This window comes from Cherax quadricarinatus, chromosome 1 (genome assembly GCF_038502225.1).
Source record: "Cherax quadricarinatus isolate ZL_2023a chromosome 1, ASM3850222v1, whole genome shotgun sequence".
Lineage (NCBI taxonomy): Eukaryota > Metazoa > Arthropoda > Malacostraca > Decapoda > Parastacidae > Cherax > Cherax quadricarinatus.
In genome coordinates, this window is record NC_091292.1 from 101800472 (window position 1) to 101819586 (window position 19115).

Genomic DNA, 19115 nt, shown 5'->3' on the forward strand with positions numbered 1-19115 from the left:
TCCACACCTCCTCCTAATTTCCACACTATGAATTCTCTGCATAATATTTACACCGCATATTGCCCTTAGACATGACATCTACACTGCCTCCAGTCACCTCCTCGCTGCAGCATTTGCAACCCATGCTTCACACCCATATAAGAGTGTTGGTACCACTATCTCTTGTACACACACTTCTTTGCCTCCATGTATAACATTCTTTGTCTCCACAGATACCTCAACACACCATTCACCCTTTTCCCTTCATCAGTTCTATGGTTTACCTCATCCTTCATAAACCCATCCACTGACAGGTCAACTCCCAAATATCTGAAAACATTCACTTCTTCCATACTCCCTCCCTCCAATGTGATATCCAATTTTTCTTTATCTAAATTGTTTGATACCCTCATCAAATTGCACTAACCTTTGCAACTTTTCTTTAGAATCCCCCAGAAGCCCTGTATCATCAGCAAAAAGCAACTGTCAACTCCCATTTTGTATTTGATTCCCTATAATTTAATCCCACCCCTCTCCCCAACACTAGCATTTACTTCTTTTACAACCCCATCTATAAATATGTTAAACAACCATGGTGACATTACACCTCCCTGTCTAAAACCTACTTTTACTAGGAAGTAATCTCACTCTCTCCTACACACCCTAACCAGAGCCTCACTATCCTCAAAAACTCTTTACAGCATTTAGCAACATCTGCCACATTTCTCCATTATCCACTCTGTCATATGCCTTTTCTGAATCCATAAATGCAATGAAAACTTCCCTACCTGTTTCAATGTAAACACCTGATCTACACACCCCCTACTCATTCTAAAGCCTCCTTGCTCATCTGCAATATTGCTCTCTGTCTTACCTCTAATTCTTTCAATAATAACCCTTCCATACACTTTACCTGGTATACTCCGTGAACTTATTCCCCTACAATTTTTACAATCTCTCTTGTCCCACTTTCCCTTATATAAAAGAATTATACATGCTCTCTGCCAATCCCTAGGTACCTTCCCCTCTTTCATACATTTATTAAACAAAAATACCAACAACCCCAACATTATATCTCCTCCTGCTTTTAACATTTCTCTCATGATCTCATCAGTTCCAGCTGCTTCACCCCCTTTCATTCTGCATAATGCCTCATGCACATCCCCCACACTCATATCCTGCTCTTCTTCACTCCTAAAAGATGTTATTCCTTCCTGACCAGTGCATGAAATTACTGCTTCCCTTTCTTCATCGACATTTAAAAGTTCCTCAAAATACTCCCGCCATTTACCCAATACCTACGGCTCCCCATCTAATAATTCCCCTACTCTGTTTTGACTAAGAGGACCTTGAACTCTGCTTGGAAGAAACTGTGGCCACAGTGTGTAGAAGAAAGGGGTTTTGAAGGGTTTGGGGCTAACCCTGAGAAGTGCATGCCAGTTGTGGAATCCATTGTGGCATTGGGGAAGTCCTTGGGGTTGGAGGTTAGTGGTGAGGATGTGGAAGAGTTGGTGGAGGAGGACAGTGAAGAACTAACCACTGATGAGCTGCAAGATCATCTTCAACAACAAGAGGCCAGACCTGAGGAAACTGCTTCAGAGGAGGTGGGAGAGAGAAATTGAGGAAGTTGTCTACTTCAAAAATTAAGGAAATGTGTGCAAAGTGGGTTGAACTGCAAACCTTTACAGATGAAAATCACCCTGACACAACTACTGCAAGCCATGTTGGCAACCTGTACAGTGACAACGTTATGGCCCATTTTAGGAAAGTCTTAAAGGAACGGGAGGTACAGAGCTCTATGGACAGATTTGTTGTGCGACAGAGGTCCAGTGACTCAAGCTGGTCCTTATATTTTTTTATTAACACACTGGCCGATTCCCACCAAGGCAGGGTGGCCCAAAAAAGAAAAACTTTCACCATCATTCACTCCGTCACTATCTTGCCAGAAGGGTGCTTTACACTACAGTTTTTAAACTGCAACATTAACACCCCTCCTTCAGAGTGCAGGCACTGTACTTCCGGCCTGCCGGTTTCCCTGAATCCCTTCATAAATGTTACTTTGCTCACACTCCAACAGCACGTCAAGTATTAAAAACTATTTGTCTCCATTCACTCCTATCAAACACGCTCACGCATGCCTGCTGGAAGTCCAAGCCCCTCGCACACAAAACCTCCTTTACCCCCTCCCTCCAACCTTTCCTAGGCCGACCCCTACCCCGCCTTCCTTCCACTACAGACTGATACACTCTTGAAGTCATTCTGTTTTGCTCCATTCTCTCTACATGTCCAAACCACCTCAACAACCCTTCCTCAGCCCTCTGGACAACAGTTTTGGTAATCCCGCACCTCCTCCTAACTTCCAAACTACGAATTCTCTGCATTATATTCACACCACACATTGCCCTCAGACATGACATCTCCACTGCCTCCAGCCTTCTCCTCGCTGCAACATTCATCACCCATGCTTCACACCCATATAAGAGCGTTGGTAAAACTATACTCTCATACATTCCCCTCTTTGCCTCCACGGACAAAGTTCTTTGTCTCCACAGACTCCTAAGTGCACCACTCACCCTTTTCCCTTTATCAATTCTGTGATTCACCTCATCTTTCATAGACCCATCCACTGACACGTCCACTCCCAAATATCTGAATACATTCGCCTCCTCCATACTCTCTCCAATCTGATATATCCAATCTTTCATCACCTAATCTTTTTGTTATCCTCATAACCTTACTCTTTCCTGTATTCACTTTTAATTTTCTTCTTTTGCATACCCTATCAGATTCATCCACCAACCTCTGCAACTTCTCTTCAGAATCTCCCAAGAGCACAGTGTCATCAGCAAAGAGCAACTGTGACAACTCCTACTTTATGTGTGATTCTTTATCTCTTAACTCCATGCCTCTTGCCAAGACCCTCGCATTTACTTCTCTTACAACCCCATCTATAAATATATTAAACAACCATGGTGACATCGCACATCCTTGTCTAAGGCCTACTTTTGCTGGGAAATAATCTCCCTCTTTCCTACATACTCTAACTTGAGCCTAACTATCCTCATAAAAACTCTTCACTGCTTTCAGTAACCTACCTCCTACACCATACACCTGCAACATCTGCCACATTGCCCCCCTATCCACCTTGTCATACGCCTTTTCCAAATCCATAAATGCCACAAAAACCTCTTTAGCCTTATCTAAATACTGTTCAGTGTGATAATAAAATAAATAATAAAATTATATGTTTCACTGTAAATACCTGGTCCACACACCCCCTACCTTTCCTAAAGCCTCCTTGTTCATCTGCTATCCTATTCTCCGTCTTACTCTTAATTCTTTCAATAATAACTTTACCATACACTTTACCAGGTATACTTAACAGACTTCTTCTTTCTTTCTTTCAACACACCGGCCGTATCCCACTGAGGCGGGGTGGCCCAAAAGGAAAAACGAAAGTTTCTCCTTTCAAATTTAGTAATATATACAGGAGAAAAGGTTACTAGCCCCTTGCTCCTGGCATTTTAGTCGCCTCTTACAACACGCATGGCTTACGGAGGAAGAATTCTGGTCCACTTCCCCATGGAGATAAGAGGAAATAAACAAGAACAAGAACTAGAAAGAAAATAGAAGAAAACCCAGAGGGGTATGTATATATATGCTTGTACATGTATGTGTAGTGTGACATAAGTGTAAGTAGAAGTAGCAAGACATACCTGAAATCTTGCATGTTTATGAAACAGAAGGACACCAGCAATCCTACCATCATGTAAAACAATTACAGGCTTTCATTTTACACTCACTTGGCAGAACGGTAGTACCTCCCTGGGCGGTTGCTGTTTACCAACCTACTACCTAAAACTCAAAAGACTTCTTTCCCTATAATTTTTTGCACTCTCTTTTGTCCCCTTTGCCTTTATACAAAGGAACTATGCATGCTCTCTGCCAATCCCTAGTTACCTTATCCTCTTCCATACATTTATTAAATAATTGCACCAACTACTCCAAAACTATATCCCCACCTGCTTTTAACATTTCTATCTTTATCCCATCAAGCTGGTCCTAGTGGCATTAAAAGAAGAAGGGAAGTAACCCCAGAAAAGGACTTGCTACCTCAAGTCCTAATGGAAGGGGGATTCCCCTTCTAAACAATAACTTCCACACACTCCCCTCCTCCTGTCCCATCAATCATCACCAGATCTTCAATAAAGGTAAGTGTCATGTATTCTATTCTTAGTGGAGTAGTAATTGTGCATGTCTTCTTCAGTTTGTGTGTATTAAAATTAATATTTCATGTGGTAAAAAAAAAAAAAATTTTTTCATGCTTTGGGGTGTCAGGAACGGATTAATTTGATTTCCATTATTTCTTATGGGGACAATTAATTCGGCTGACGATAATTTCGGCTTATGATGAGCTCTCAGGAACGGATTAATATCATAAGATGGGGGTCCTCTGTATAGGAGTCACTGATGTAAGTAGACGTTCTTTATTTGTTCGTTACCCCTGTTTATTCCGTCTCTTTTCTTTCCGCCTACATTCGCTCTTGTCTTCTCTTGAGTTACCACCTCTCTATGTTCATGTAGCGTCTCACTTTCCCTGCCCCCTTGGGAAGTTCCGGCTGCTCATGTTTGTTCTTTCCGACTGCCAGGCGCGAAAGCCCAACTGCCTTCAGTGGCTTCCCTCTCTTTTTCTTGACCACTTCCACTCTCATTCTCATGCCATTACAGTATACATCGACGGTTGTAAGTCGGATTCGCAGCAGTGTTTCCGGACATTGTCGTGTGAGGGCATTTATTACCCTCGGCTAGCATTTTTACAGCTGAATTGTATTCCATTCTTGTAACACTTATCCATATTGCGTCTCTGCCTGTGTCACCATTTGTGGTCGTTTCAGACTTCCTTAGTGCTTTACAGGCTAAGCAGAAATTTGATACACCTCACCCATTAGTTTTTCGTATCCAACTTTGGTCCCTGGTCATGTTTACGTACGGGGCAATGAACAGGCAGACACTGCTGCACGGTCAGCAGTACATGACCTCCAAGTTTCATATAGCCATAATATGTCATACAGAATTTTTAAGTGGTTTTACTCTAATAAATTCCATGTTTAACTGGGTCATGAATGTTGAAATAAATTTTTAGTATTTTAGAGAGCAGAGACAGTCTTAAATACTGCCATAGATATGATAGAAATCTGATTACGGGGAACGTAAAGCAAAAAATATTCATGCATTCACGTGTCACTGATAAATTTAAGCCAATATCAAGGTCATGGCAGTGGAAATCGAGAGGGATAATGTCAGGTCCAGTTATGTCTTTTCTGAAGGTTAGAACATTTTGATAATGTACCCTACTGAGAGAGCCAGCAACTACAGACAAATCCTAGGTCATAATTCATGTCAGGGATCTTCATCTTGGCCGTCTCAACAAGCTGACATCTATGAAGGCTTGAATACTCGAGCATATCTACCATGTAAAGAAAAATAGAATCAACGCAAAAATGAGAAAGGTTTAGGAAGACATTAGCAGGAATGAGAAAGTCCCTCAGTGACCACTGAGAAAAGTTAGAACTTCACCGAGTGAGATATAAACAAAGAAAGCGACTACATTTCTGTGGCTTCACTATGTCCGTGATTTTTTTCCTCTGGTATACTGGTGCATGGTTCTGCTGTCTTTCAACCATCTCATGTTACTCTTAACAATTTCACTACCTTCTTGCTGTCTTTCAACCATCTCATGTTACTCTTAACAATTTCACTACCTTCTTCAAGCTAAATGGGGATCTTAACACCCAACATTTTTACTTCATGTTCATGGCCTCTTCTCTCAGATATCCATTAAGGGAGGCTCGTTGATGTCAATAAGGTACTCTTGATTCAAGGATTTGCACCTGCTCTTCCTTTTTCTGGACTGAAAGAAATTACCTTCAATTCTCTCAAGTGCTGTATGGCCATTATGGGTTTAGTACTCTCATTAATGTAATAATCTCTGGGACAGCCTTTTAGTTTATTGTTTTCTGCAAACTGTGCACAGTACATTGAGATGTAGTGTGTTTATTAATGTATGTATAGAATGTTGGGCAATTTTTTGCTAAAAATGGTCTAAACAGGATAATTTATTGTAGTGATCATGTTCCGAGAGGAGAGGGTAGTTTGAGATTTTAAAAATGGTGAAAGACACCGTCATGTAAAGGGTGAGTTTAAACTAGAAGCTGTAGGCTATGCTTCTCTGGTTTTCTGTGTTATTTCAAGTGATTGGTGCTGCTGTATGGTGTATTTGAGATAACTTCGTATATCTTTCTACAGAACTGGATAACACATTAAAAGAAGAAATGGACAGCTGCATCCAGGAGGCTTTCCTAAGTGGTTCTGATGAAGCTTTCTCCCAAATGATGTACTTAATCATGTCTGAGAATGTCTCTCCAGACTATCAGGTCATTATTGCAATGGTCTATAATTTGTACATGTCTTAGAGTTGAATTTTCAAGTTTAAACTAAAATTGTCACAAGAATAATTAAAATTGAACACATCACAATATGTATGTTAAAGTAGAAATTCTAGCTGTAGAATTTTTGTACATTATGACAGCATTCAGAAACGTGGGCAACACCCCTCATGGTTGCTTCTGGCCGTGGTCGAGTAGACGTAGTTGAGCAACTTCTGGCTCTGGGGTCATCTCTCACCCTGCGTGCTGCAAATGATTGGACAGCTGCTAGTTGGGCGAAATCTACAGGGCAGCAAGAAGCTTTAGATTTATTGCATGCATATAGGTGAGATAAAATGCTGCAAAATACAATCTGAAAGTTGCTTAAATGGAGATTAATAAAATATCATATATTTAACTTCTTTGCTTAAACTTGCATGTTCTTAAAGTGGAGCACACTATTCCTTTTTAGAGTATACACAAAGCTTTTTTATTATGAATTAGTGCCTGTGAAGGAGTAGATCTGCTATCTCTGACTGGCAAAGGAAGTCCTGCTCCAGTCAAAGGACTGCGGGGATTGACACCTGTTACACCCACCCCAGAGCTGAGTGCAGAAGACAAGAGGATGCTTGACTCTTACCACCACTCTGTGTCAGATGAGATTGTTGATGTTGATTTGGTTCATGCTCTCTGCTATAAACTCCATACTGACCAACCTCCAGGTTATGCCACACCTTATATTTTTTATCTATTGTATGTATTATGTTTATGAAGATATATTTTTTAAATTGCCTTAGCAAGTTTTAACAAATGGGATACTAGAAGAAGCAAGTTAGCTATACATATACCTGGGAGAAAGGAGTATCAAGACTAAATAGCTACCCACCATATCATATCAAGGAAAGTGTTTTAGAAATAATAAATATATTCTGAAATGATAATGAGACCCCTTAATTCTTTCCTTGGTGCAGGTGCAATTTTGATTTTTCTGCCGGGGTATGATGACATAGTGACCTTGAGGGATCGCATTATAGCTGAGGAAAAGCAGTACCTCATTGGGGGCAAATATTGTCTCTTTTGTTTGCACTCCAGTATGCAGGTAGGTGTTTTCTTATGATTGGTTTGGAGTTTGTGGTAGGATGATGTGAACATGTGCAAAGAATAAGAAATTAAAAGTTTGTTTTGTGGTACAACGCATATGGTAATTCACAAATAAGCCACACAAAGGAAACTTTAACTTATGTGTCTAGTTAATAGTCAGACTTGGACCATTAAAACAAGTCACATACCGAAGTGTGAAGGGAAGGTTATCAGAATATATGTATACAAGAGGGGGACAGAGACCAAATCATCATCATTAGTTTCAGTCTCCTGTGTGCAAGTTATTTATGTATTGTTCCAGTCATGGTATTGTGCCTTTTATTCTCTACACAGTAATTCAGAGAGGAAGAGAGGGTTTCTGAGGTGGTTTAGTCGTGTAGAAACAGAAGGTTGAAAAGAGTTTTTTATAATTTTAGGTTGAGCAGAAGGTGGTGTAGGGAATATACGATGAAGGGTTGGAAGGTGTGAAAGAGGTATACACCAAGCATTTGCATATGTTAAAGTGAAATTAATGAAGGAGATTAGTTTCTGTGATTTAACTTCCTGTTATAGTGTGAGCATGGTAGTATCTAGGAAGGGATTAAGGAAAACCATTTAGTTATCATTATTAATCCATTTTTTTATTTGAACAAATTTTATTTATTCTCAGTCAAGTGACCAAAAGCGAGTTTTCCGACCTGCCCCACCAGGAGTTCGGAAGATTATACTGTCTACAAACATCGCAGAGACCAGTGTAACAATCAATGATGTTGTCTATGTTATTGATGCTGGTAAAGTTAAAGAGGTCAGTCATTAATAAATTAAATAAAATTCTTATTTGTGTTAAATTATTCATTCTATGTAGTCAGAGAAATATTGCTGCAGGCCAGAGATTTGCAAAATGTTTTTGGCCAAAAAAATTCTCCTCGGCATTCAGCCAAAAGTATTATGGTTGGCCCCAGCTTACAAACACCCCAAGTTGTATACAACTGCATTCACAGGTGGGACACTTTGTAAGGCAGTAAAATTTTACAACCTTTAAGCTGTCGTACAAACATGTGAAGCATCACTATTCTTTGTAGTAGTATTTTTTATTTAAACAACCCACTTGTAGGTGGAAAAGCTGAAAATCCAATTTCTTTGTAAGTTGGAGCCTGTTTATACTGGCAAAAAGTGTAATACTGAAATTCTTTTAATGATCAATTTAGTATAGTATCCTTTCTTAAAGTAGCTAAATTTCTTTACGAGTAGTTATCTCTGCAACTTTATTCTTGTATTTAACTTGTGTCATTTCTTGTCAGATGAGTTATGACTCAATGGTAGGCGTTTCTTGTCTGCGTGCAGTGTGGATCTCTCAGGCATCTAGTCAGCAGCGTCGTGGTCGAGCAGGAAGGTGCCAACCTGGTATCTGTTACCACCTGTTCTCTCAGAGCCGTTACAACTCCCTACAGCCTCACCAAACACCTGAAATACTGAGAACTCCTTTGCAGGTTTGCAAAATATTTTACAATAAAAATATCTTTTGCTCTTATGCACTAGTGTTGGTGTATTTTTTAAAAATATACTGAGAGGAAGCAACAAGTGGTGCCAGATAGAAAAGTGGCTGATCTAACTAAGTAGGATACCTCTGGGGTTGATCCTTTGTCCATTACTTTTCATGGTCTATGTATGTGATCTTAAAGCAGGGCTGATGTAAAAATTCCAAAAGTTTGCATGAGTGATTTGTAAGTATTCCCCCACCCAGGTAAACTATTGTATTGGTGAGAGAAACATACAGAAAATTTCAGTGAAGACAGATTTAAAGAACAAGTATGTATGGAGCTTTGGAAACAATTATGAACATACATGTAAAACGTATCAACTAAAATTGCTTACTGTAGGTCAGTATTTGAAATGATTTATAACACTGATCAAGATCACTTAATTTGATATAAAAGAAATTGCACTTTGTATAATTGAAATGTGATGTTATTCTGTAATACTTTACAGGGTGTTAGGTAAAGTTTTAGTTAAGTTCACTGAAATGTATTTTTTCGCCTTAGGAACTTTGTCTGCATACTAAACTTCTGGCTCCAGCCAACATGCCTATAGCAGACTTTTTAGCACGTGCTCCAGAAGCTCCTGCTTTCATGGTCATTCGTAACGCAGTTCAGTTATTGAAGGTATGTTAACCAACTTTCATCATTTTCTATATTGTATTGCCATAATTTCCTTATCATTCAATTTTCTTTAACATTTTGTACAATTCTCTACTCTGCATTGCTCATACTATTTTCATAATTGAGCTCTATATTGGCCAACTCTGGGTGATGTCCAGGACTTGTGTTGTGTGGGTTTAGCCTCTGTCTCTAAGCTGGCTCACCTGACCTAACTTGGAATTCTAGAGACATTTTGGCTTTCTAGGCTGCTTTAGTGTATGAAACCATAATTTAATTTCCTATTCAGAAACATTATGTTAGCTTAGGATGTTTTTAATAATGAAGTGATAAGGCCTTCTATCTCTTGTCATTTTTATCACTAAATTAATCCATACAGCATATCTTGGTTTTCATTGTCAGACCCACGTGACTGGATATTATATATTTCTTTCTTCTTTCAACACACCGGCCGTATCCCACTGAGGCGGGGTGGCCCAAAAGGAAAAACGAAAGTTTCTCCTTTTACATTTAGTAATATATACAGGAGAAGAGGTTACTATCCCCTTGCTGCTGGCATTTTAGTCGCCTCTTACAGCACGCATGGCTTATAGAGGAAGAATTCTGTTCCACTTCCCCATGGAGATAAGAGGAAATAAACAAGAACAAGAACTAGAAAGAAAATAGAAGAAAACCCAGAGAAGTAGCAAGATGTACCTGAAATCTTGCATGTTTAAGAGACAGAAAAAAGACACTAGCAATCCTACCATCATGTAAAACAATTACAGGTTTCCGTTTTACACTCACTTGGCAGGACGGTAGTACCTCCCTGGGTGGTTGCTGTTTACCAACCTACTACCTACAAAACTAGAAATTTATGTACATTTTATAAATTCTAGCTTGGAAATATTTTCCATACATTATTTGTAATTACATTTTTATGAGCTGTTTTAATACTTCTTTAGACCTTTGTTGCCTGTTAGCATGTACAATATATATTTAATTTGATAGAGTGGAGACAAGTGGTGTTTGGAATTTGATGTGCTGTTGGAGTGTGAGCAGGGTAATATTTTGTGAAGGGATTCAGGAAAATTAGTTAGCCTAACTTGAGTCCTGGAAGTGGTAGGTACAATGACTGCACTTTGAAGAAGGGATTTGGGATATTTGCCATTTAGAGTAGTCATGTAAACTGTCATATCTGCATGCCTCTGCAAAGACAAGGATAGTATGAATGATGGTGAAAGTGTTTCTTTTTTGGGGGGAGATGGCCAGCGTGTTGAAAAAAAATAATTAATTTAAATAGCATTTGTTTTATAGGTTTGGTAATAACACATGCATTTTGCCATACAGTATTTCACTAGACATAATAATTGGATTATATTGTATTATGTATACCTTATTACAGCAACTATCCCCAGACTATCTACAGTTAGTTAACACATCAGCAAGTATATAACCTGAGCTGAGATTAACTCCATACATAGCTAAAGAGTCATACCTACCCTGTGAGCTTCAGTTCTCATATCAGTGTTTTGCTTAAGAATTCTACCTACACCAGGAACTTAAAAATTCTCTTATCAAAACTTGTTTGGCAGAAGTGTACGAGGTTAAATATCTTTCTCAGAGGGACATGTTAGTGTTCAGATTCCTTCAAGGGAAGGTGCATTTAAAGCTGGTGAAGGACTCTTAAGCCAGGAAATGGACTAAATCTTCTCGTCATTTGATCAGATTAGATTTCCTTTCATTACCCAGGCACTGTATGACATCTGTTGGTTTAGTGCTTCTGTAAATACAGTGGACCCCCGGTTAACGATATTTTTTCACTCCAGAAGTATGTTCAGGTGCCAGTACTGACCGAATTTGTTCCCATAAGAAATATTGTGAAGTAGATTAGTCCATTTCAGACCCCCAAACATACATGTACAAACGCACTTACATAAATACACTTACATAATTGGTCGCATTCGGAGGTAATCGTTATGCGGGGGTCCACTGTATAACAATATTGTTCAAAGTTCTATATTTAGAAATCACTTTGTTTTAAGGAGTGAGAACCAATTATTATTAGTTCTATGATGATAATTACTGTGTAAGAAACCAGATATTTTCTAGAGTATGGATGCTTTGGATGGGTGGGAGGATGTGACTGAGCTTGGACATCATCTCCTGGACCTTCCTTTGCCACCACGCCTGGCCAAGATGGTTATCACAGCCACAGTACTCAAGTGTCTTGATCCAGTGCTTACCATTGCAGCTTGTTTAGCTTACAAGTAAGTTGAGGCAAGAAAAAAAGCACTCATTATCATGCAGAAGAATTTATTTTCTTATAATCCTATTTGAACTTTCCAACTTCAATCATTATATAATCTAGGTCTGAATTGACATGCTGTTGTGTGAACAAGGTAACATCAAGGGATTCAGGGAAACCAGCTAGCTGGACTTGAGTCCTGGTAGTAGGAACTCCAGAACCTGCACTCTGAATGAGGGGTGGGGATATTGCAGTTTGGAGAGGCATCTGAACTGTAATGTTGGCACTCCTCTGGCAAAAATGATGAGAGTGAATGAAGGCGAAAGTGTTTCTTTTTTTTCAAGTCGCTCTACCTAGGTAGGAGACAGTCGGTGTATTAAAAAATAATTTGAATATTTTTATTGTTCTCCAGAGATCCTTTCACACTACCAAAGCATCCAAGCGAGAAAAGGAATGCCAATGCAGTACGAAGGAAATTTACGTCTGGAACATACAGCGACCATATGGTTCTTTTGAAAGCTTTCCAGGTATGAATTGTCAAAATAATACCAACTAACTTGATAATGCTTGTTTTACTACTACCAGGAAAACAAAAGGTTATCATTTTGAATTCTCACTATCAAGTAATTTTTAATCTAGAAACCATAATTGGAGTGACCCTGTCAGATGGGGCTATGAAAACTGAAGTGAACTATAAAATAGACAAGGTTTATGTGAGAGCATTACATTGAAGTGAGTGGAGATGGCTGGTATTATGGTTCAGCGTGTGATGCTGGAGTATGAGCAAGGTAACATTTATAAAGGGATTTGGGATAAACCAGGTAGCCTGACTTGAGTCCATGGCAACTTATCTTAAGTAGAATAATATGTTTTTGACAGTAACAAAAGCCTTTTGCAAATCAATAAAAGTTCATTAAGGTATTCATTTCTTTCAAGTACTGAATAAACTGTGTTACTCATATTTGTTATTTATCATTTGTGCTCTTGTAGGTTTATATCTAAATTTACAAGGAGTAAACATATTGTATCTGCTTCAATATTGAATATTTTGGCCTCACGCTGAGGCCCATGTACAGTATATTTATGGTATGAAAACTGCCAAGGAATGCTCTATGCTCAGAACATTTCTCTTGTATATCAGGCATGGCAGAAGGCATGTGGTGAGGGGTGGGAAAGAGGCTGGTGTGAGCGTAACTATGTATCAGGAGCTACAATGGAGATGATCCATGGCATGCGCTCCCAGGTATTGGCTCAGCTGCGGGGAGCTGGATTTGTTCGTGCTCGTGGACCTGGAGACATCAGGTATATTTATATTTCATTTCATTCTATTGGATTTTTATACGTAATTTAAAGTTGTGAAGACTATCTGATAAACCTTATATCCTCTAGCATGTTTTCACAAATTTTAATATTTTAAAAATTTATTAGAACTGTAGAATAGATCTTTCTTTCAACACACCGGCCGTATCCCACCGAGGTGGGGTGGCCCAAAAGGAAAAACGAAAGTTTCTCCTTTTACATTTAGTAATATATACAGGAGAAGAGGTTACCAGCCCCTTGCTCCCGGCATTTTAGTCGCCTCTTACAACACGCATGGCTTACGGAGGAAGAATTCTGTTCCACTTCCCCATGGAGAATCAGCAAAAAGTAACTGTGTCAATTCCCATTTTGTATTTGATTCCCCATAATTTAATCCCACCCCTCTCCCGAACACCCTAGCATTTACTTCTTTTACAACCCCATTTATAAATATATTAAACAACCATGGTTGGAGTTTATGGATTTTATAAATTTTATATTTGCTGTTGCTCGAAATGCACTGCATGCTAGTAGCTTTCTTTTGTGCTTAACAATATTTTATTACATGTAAACTATATTAATTGTATACTGCATCAAAGAAATAAAGTTTCTGAATTCAAAACTTCAAAAATTACTCATGTAATTAGTCTTCCATATGATACATTAAAATGCTATTAGCCAACCACCACTGCGCCTGAAGTATAGTAAATTAAATAACTGAAAAAGTTTTTAGACATAATGCTATTGCCACACTCTTAGAATAGATGTAGAATAGATGAGGGAGAAAAAAGGTGGGTGGCGTGTTAAAAAAAAGTTTGAGAGGAAAAAAAAAGCAGATGTTACAAAGTATAGTGGTACCAGCATATTTATTTGACTGTGAGGCATGGGTTTTGAACACTGCATTGAGGAGGAAGCTACAGGCAGTAGAGATGGCATGTTTGACAGTGATTGGTGCTAGGGATATGATGAAGAGAATTCAGAACATACAAATTTATAGGCAGTGTTGAAAGTCGCAAGGCAGAGGAGAGATTGTTGATGTGTTTTAGGCAGATGGAGGTGATGGGGAGGGCTAGGATGGCAAAGAGTGTATAAACTTGGGGTAGAAGGTAAGAGGGTGAGAAGTCATCCCATGAATGGTTAGACTCACCGTTAGAGGAAGGAGATAAAAGAGGTTTAGAGTTTAGGAACTTGAGCATTCATCAGGCTTTTGTGAGCATGTAAGAGATTTGTGAAGTGATTGTTGTTGAATGTGCTATTGGAGTTTGAACAAGGGAACATTTATGAATGGATTCAAGGAAGGCAGTTAGCTGGACTTGAGCCCTGGAAGTGGGAAGTACAGTTCCTGCACTGAAAAGGAGGGTAACTTAAATTCTGATGTCTACACACTTCTGGCAAGACAGTGATTGAAAAAATGGTGAATTATTTTCTACCTTTTGTTACCCTGTCTTAGCAAGAGATGGCCACTAAGATAAAAAAAACTAATTGACTAAATAGGAATATGTTAAAATGTGTTCTGCATTTCATTTTACTTCCTTCACTTCATAAAAATAACAAACTATACTTAAAATGTAGAAATACTGAGTACAGTATATGCAATAAGTCATCTCAATAAATTTACAGTATTATAAAGGTATTCCCATAACATAGAGTTAACACTAAGAAAAATATTTGAAATCTTTTAGGAGGGTTGACAAAATGTGTAAATCAGATTCCAAGGCACCTAAATCCTTAGTAATATATGTTACTCTAATTTTCAGAGATGTAAATAGCAACAGTGATAACTGGGCAATGGTAAAGGCTGCTCTGGTATCAGGCATGTATCCGAACCTTATTAGGGTTGATCGGGACCAGTGCCAGCTTAGAACACAGTAAGTTAAGGACACTTGTAAATTCATACTTGTATTTCTTGATAAATCATTCTTCAGTGTAACCATTCACTTTCAGATGATCCTTAAGCCATTTTATCATCCTGCCTGTTGCCCTAGTGTGTGCTACCAGCTCTTGTATTTTCATTCTTTGTGGTACTGTCAGAAGTTTCCTTTCAGCCTAGGAATTTGCAGTTCATCTTGTCAAAAGTCTCTAATTAGGCTTGTAAGAAAAGATTTTTTGTTTCTGAAGTCATGCTTATGCTCTATGAGGAGGTCTGTATTTTCTGACTGTTTCAATGTTGTTGTTATTTCTTATTCATTTTCATTGAGTTGTCTGTCTGTCTCCCACCGAGGCAAGGTGACCTGAAAAAAAGAAAAACACTTCGACATTCTTCTTCATTTTGCATTTAATAATTTATACAGGAGAATAGATTACTAGCCTCTTGCTCCCGGTATTTTAGTAGCCTCTTATGACACGTATGTCTTATGGAGGAAGGATTCTTTTCCACTTTTCTATTTAAATTTATGGGAGAGGGAGATTTTAATTCTTGTATTATTGTTCAGGTCATTCCATATCTATAGAACTCTCAGGTTGAAGAAGTATTTTCATACCCAGAAGTCAACTACATCTTCCACTATCTTACACATGTCTTTTTCATATGCCATCTCATCATTCCTATCTTTCAAGATCTTCTGGATGTTTCTCAAACTCTGAGAGACCAGTTCCAGTCTTGTAAGCCTCCCAGCTCTTTATTTTTTCATATTAATCATGGCCTTAGCCACTTTATCTGATGTCTCTTAGTAATAGTAGTAAGTGTAGTATGCCATCATTTTCTGTTGTTTACATGTACCTCCTGTCTCCCTGCTGTACATTATTACTATTAATTTAAATGTATTTCTGTTTCTCCAGGAAAGAGAGTAAAGTACGATTACATCCTACCTCATCACTGTTAGATACGGCTGGTAACAACCACAATTCACTCAGTGCTGCTCATCGGTCCTTAATTAGCTCCTTGCCCTCTGATTGGTTGGTATATGATGAGATGGTGCGCATTGGAGTAGTTGCCCATGTCCGGACTGTGACACTGGTGTCCCCGCTGACAGTCTTGCTTCTTGCAGGCCCAATGAGACTGTCTCTGGATGCTTTTTCTGAGCCCTCAAGTAGTAAGTGCTACTAAAGGTTCTGATCTCTCTGCTTACAGGTAGTCTTTGAAAGTGCTTATCCATTTGATTCACTACTAACTTAAAATTTGGAGAGGTAAATAGATGATGATTCACTCCATCATGGACCATTATCACAGCATAACTTGATTTGAGTTTGCAAGGAAGAGTTGAGGGATAGCTTTTCTCTTTCTTTTTAACTTCCAGCTGTTAAGTGAATTAGCTTAGTTAGGGCATTAACAAGCTCATTTGAAATAAAACAAGAAAAGAAGAATAATGTAGCATGCATATTTCTTCAAACCACCAAGATCCTTTTTTGTAGATACAAAGGCATACAAAGGATTTGCAGCTAAAGTCACATGGCTTAGATCAGGTGCAGGAAGAAGGGATTTTAGGGCAGAGTTAGTTATAGCATTAGGTTCCACTGGCCTTGTATGATGTTAAAATTTGATCATGAAGCACTCGTTGCAAACGCAACAATTTTGCACTTAAACGTATAATTTGTTCTATATATATAAAGCAACTTCTCTGTTAATGTGGTTATGTTTTGGATTTGGTAGAATGATTATGAACACTTCTGTGTATATACACATTTGTGTATATTTAACATCTCTGTTTGTTTGTTGTGTGTATGATTGGTGTAGTTTTTACAAGGACTTTAATAAAGAGGGTGGTTCATATTTTGAGACCGCTGGGAACACAATTACTGGCTTTGTTAGAGTAACGGGGTATAATTATGCTCTTATTAATTACATTTTTTCCATGTTCTTGCATGTTTTTGGTGATAAGGAATTAATAATTGAGCCTCAAATTACCTTACAATGTTTTTATAAATACAGCCTCTCCTCACTTACCAGCATACTCATTAACCAATGACTCAGACTTATGACAGGCTCTCTGACCAGTATGCATACCTAAATAATATATATTAGAGCTGATTTCCTCTATTCTGTTTATTACAATATACAGTACACTACTGTATAAACATTTAAAAATATAATAAAAATGTTGTAAATGGTGCAAAGGTGACATTAAAACAATATCAAAGATGGTTGACACAAACCCACTACCATTATAGAATGCTCCTTGCTGAGCGACGAATTTGTTTACCGACGTGGTCTTAGGAACTGAACTCCATCATTAAGTGAGGAGAGGCTGCACATATAATTAGGGGATTTTTTTTTTTTTTTTTTTAACTTTGGCCGTCTCCCACCAAGACGGGGCGACCTGAAAAAGTTTACTTTTTACACTTTGTAATTTATACAGGAGAAAGAGTTAATAGCCCCTTGTTCATTTTTTCTTTAAAAAATCCCTTTATTTCTTTATCAATTTGCACTGCAAATTAATTTATACCCCTCCTTTAAAGTGCAGGCATTGTACTTCCCATTTCCAGGACTCAAGTCCGACAGGAGAAAGAGTTAATAGCCCCTTGTTCATTTTTTCTTTAAAAAATCCCTTTATTTCTTTATCAATTTGCACTGCAAATTATTGAGAATAGAGTACAAATTTATAATTACTGAAATACTGGTTTCATGCATATCAATAAAAAAATTTAAATATTGTTTTGTCCATTATGTGTCAAACAATTTAATTTACTATGTATGAGAGTCTTGTTTAAGATCTGTCCATTAATAACTTAGGAAGCAGTGGTGACTGTAGTAGTGACAGTGAGAGTGAGGATAGACCTGTGGGTCTGAGCTGTCTAGTCAGAATTGACAACTGGATACAGTTTCTGGGTGATCCCCAAGCAGCACACCTTGCACTGCAGTTGCGACACAAGTTGCACGCGCTCATCCTTAGGAGACTCCGAGCACCCAACAAGCCACTCACTCAGGTATGAACCTGAAAACTGAATTACTAATATATCTGTTGGAGACCTCAATTCTTCATGATTACTCTACATTTTGCAGTCTTTATTTGGACTGCCATTTATATTTTCTTTATATTAATTTTTTACTCGCCAGCCCTTCCCCACAAATGCAGGGTTACTTCAAGAAGAAAACACGCTTCCTTCATGATAATGCAAGATTAGCACAAGTAGAATGCTCTCCAGACATTTTACTAGCCAGCCTTTTCTTCAAGATTTTTATTCTGAATACCATATTGTACCTAATATAGCCTCTCCCAGTATTATATGAATAACTAAATATATATCGCTAACATCATAAAATGTCTTTATATTTATAACTATGTGCTGATGTTTTCAGTGAAAGTTGTATTACCATAGTTGAAATTTGTATTACTGTCATGCTTCATATACCTGTTGTATCAAATTTAGTCGGTAATATATAATGAAAATGTCAGGCTAAAATAGTTCTTATAAATCACTGTTATGAAATGGACAGTACATTTCCTAGGCTGATGAAGATGTAGTGCGAGTTGTGGCATCAGCTTTGAGCCAAGAGGAACAAGCACTTAGTCTTGTACAACCATCAGGTGTTGGCCAGCGTCCTCGTCCCCTGTATCCTCACAGCCATCCACATGGTAATTACAGAACAAGGTGTCCTCAACTTACAAATGAGTTGCATTCCTAGTTTTTCAACTTACAAATGAGTTGTTTGTATAGAAAAGAGTACAAAGGGTAGTTTTGTTTCACATGTGCTTGTACCATAGTTCAGAGGTTGTAAAATTTTCTTTGGTCTTAAATTCCCCATTTGTAAGTATGGATGTATGTAATCTGGAGCATTCGTATGTTAGAAACCTTCTTTATCTCCAAATGGTTAGATTTTATGCCAGCATTGATTCCAGTGGGTGAAATTGACAATGACTGATAGTTGAGAAGAATGATTTTAGGATTTGTAGTGTGTGCATGATAGAATAGACCCAGATACAAGACACATTTATTCAGAATATTTTTTTGTGCTAAGACAGTTCAGAAATTGTGGCAGAAATTGTATTTGACACCACAAAACTTGTACAG

General features: G+C 38.2%; 1 protein-coding gene across 2 annotated transcripts in view; it reads left to right on the forward strand.

Annotated features, from left to right (window-relative positions):
* LOC128685801 (3'-5' RNA helicase YTHDC2) overlaps positions 1-19115 on the forward strand; it is a 111892-nt gene that overhangs the window by 48894 nt on the left and 43883 nt on the right. For both annotated transcript variants that reach the window (XM_070085300.1, XM_070085309.1), the window contains exons 11-24: positions 6286-6413; positions 6569-6750; positions 6909-7126; positions 7376-7503; positions 8155-8289; positions 8786-8974; positions 9527-9646; positions 11732-11889; positions 12280-12394; positions 13009-13169; positions 14924-15034; positions 15945-16198; positions 17836-18029; positions 18553-18679. In XM_070085300.1, the coding sequence (XP_069941401.1) occupies positions 6286-6413; positions 6569-6750; positions 6909-7126; positions 7376-7503; positions 8155-8289; positions 8786-8974; positions 9527-9646; positions 11732-11889; positions 12280-12394; positions 13009-13169; positions 14924-15034; positions 15945-16198; positions 17836-18029; positions 18553-18679 (2220 nt within the window). The remainder of the gene's footprint in view (positions 1-6285; positions 6414-6568; positions 6751-6908; positions 7127-7375; positions 7504-8154; positions 8290-8785; positions 8975-9526; positions 9647-11731; positions 11890-12279; positions 12395-13008; positions 13170-14923; positions 15035-15944; positions 16199-17835; positions 18030-18552; positions 18680-19115) is intronic.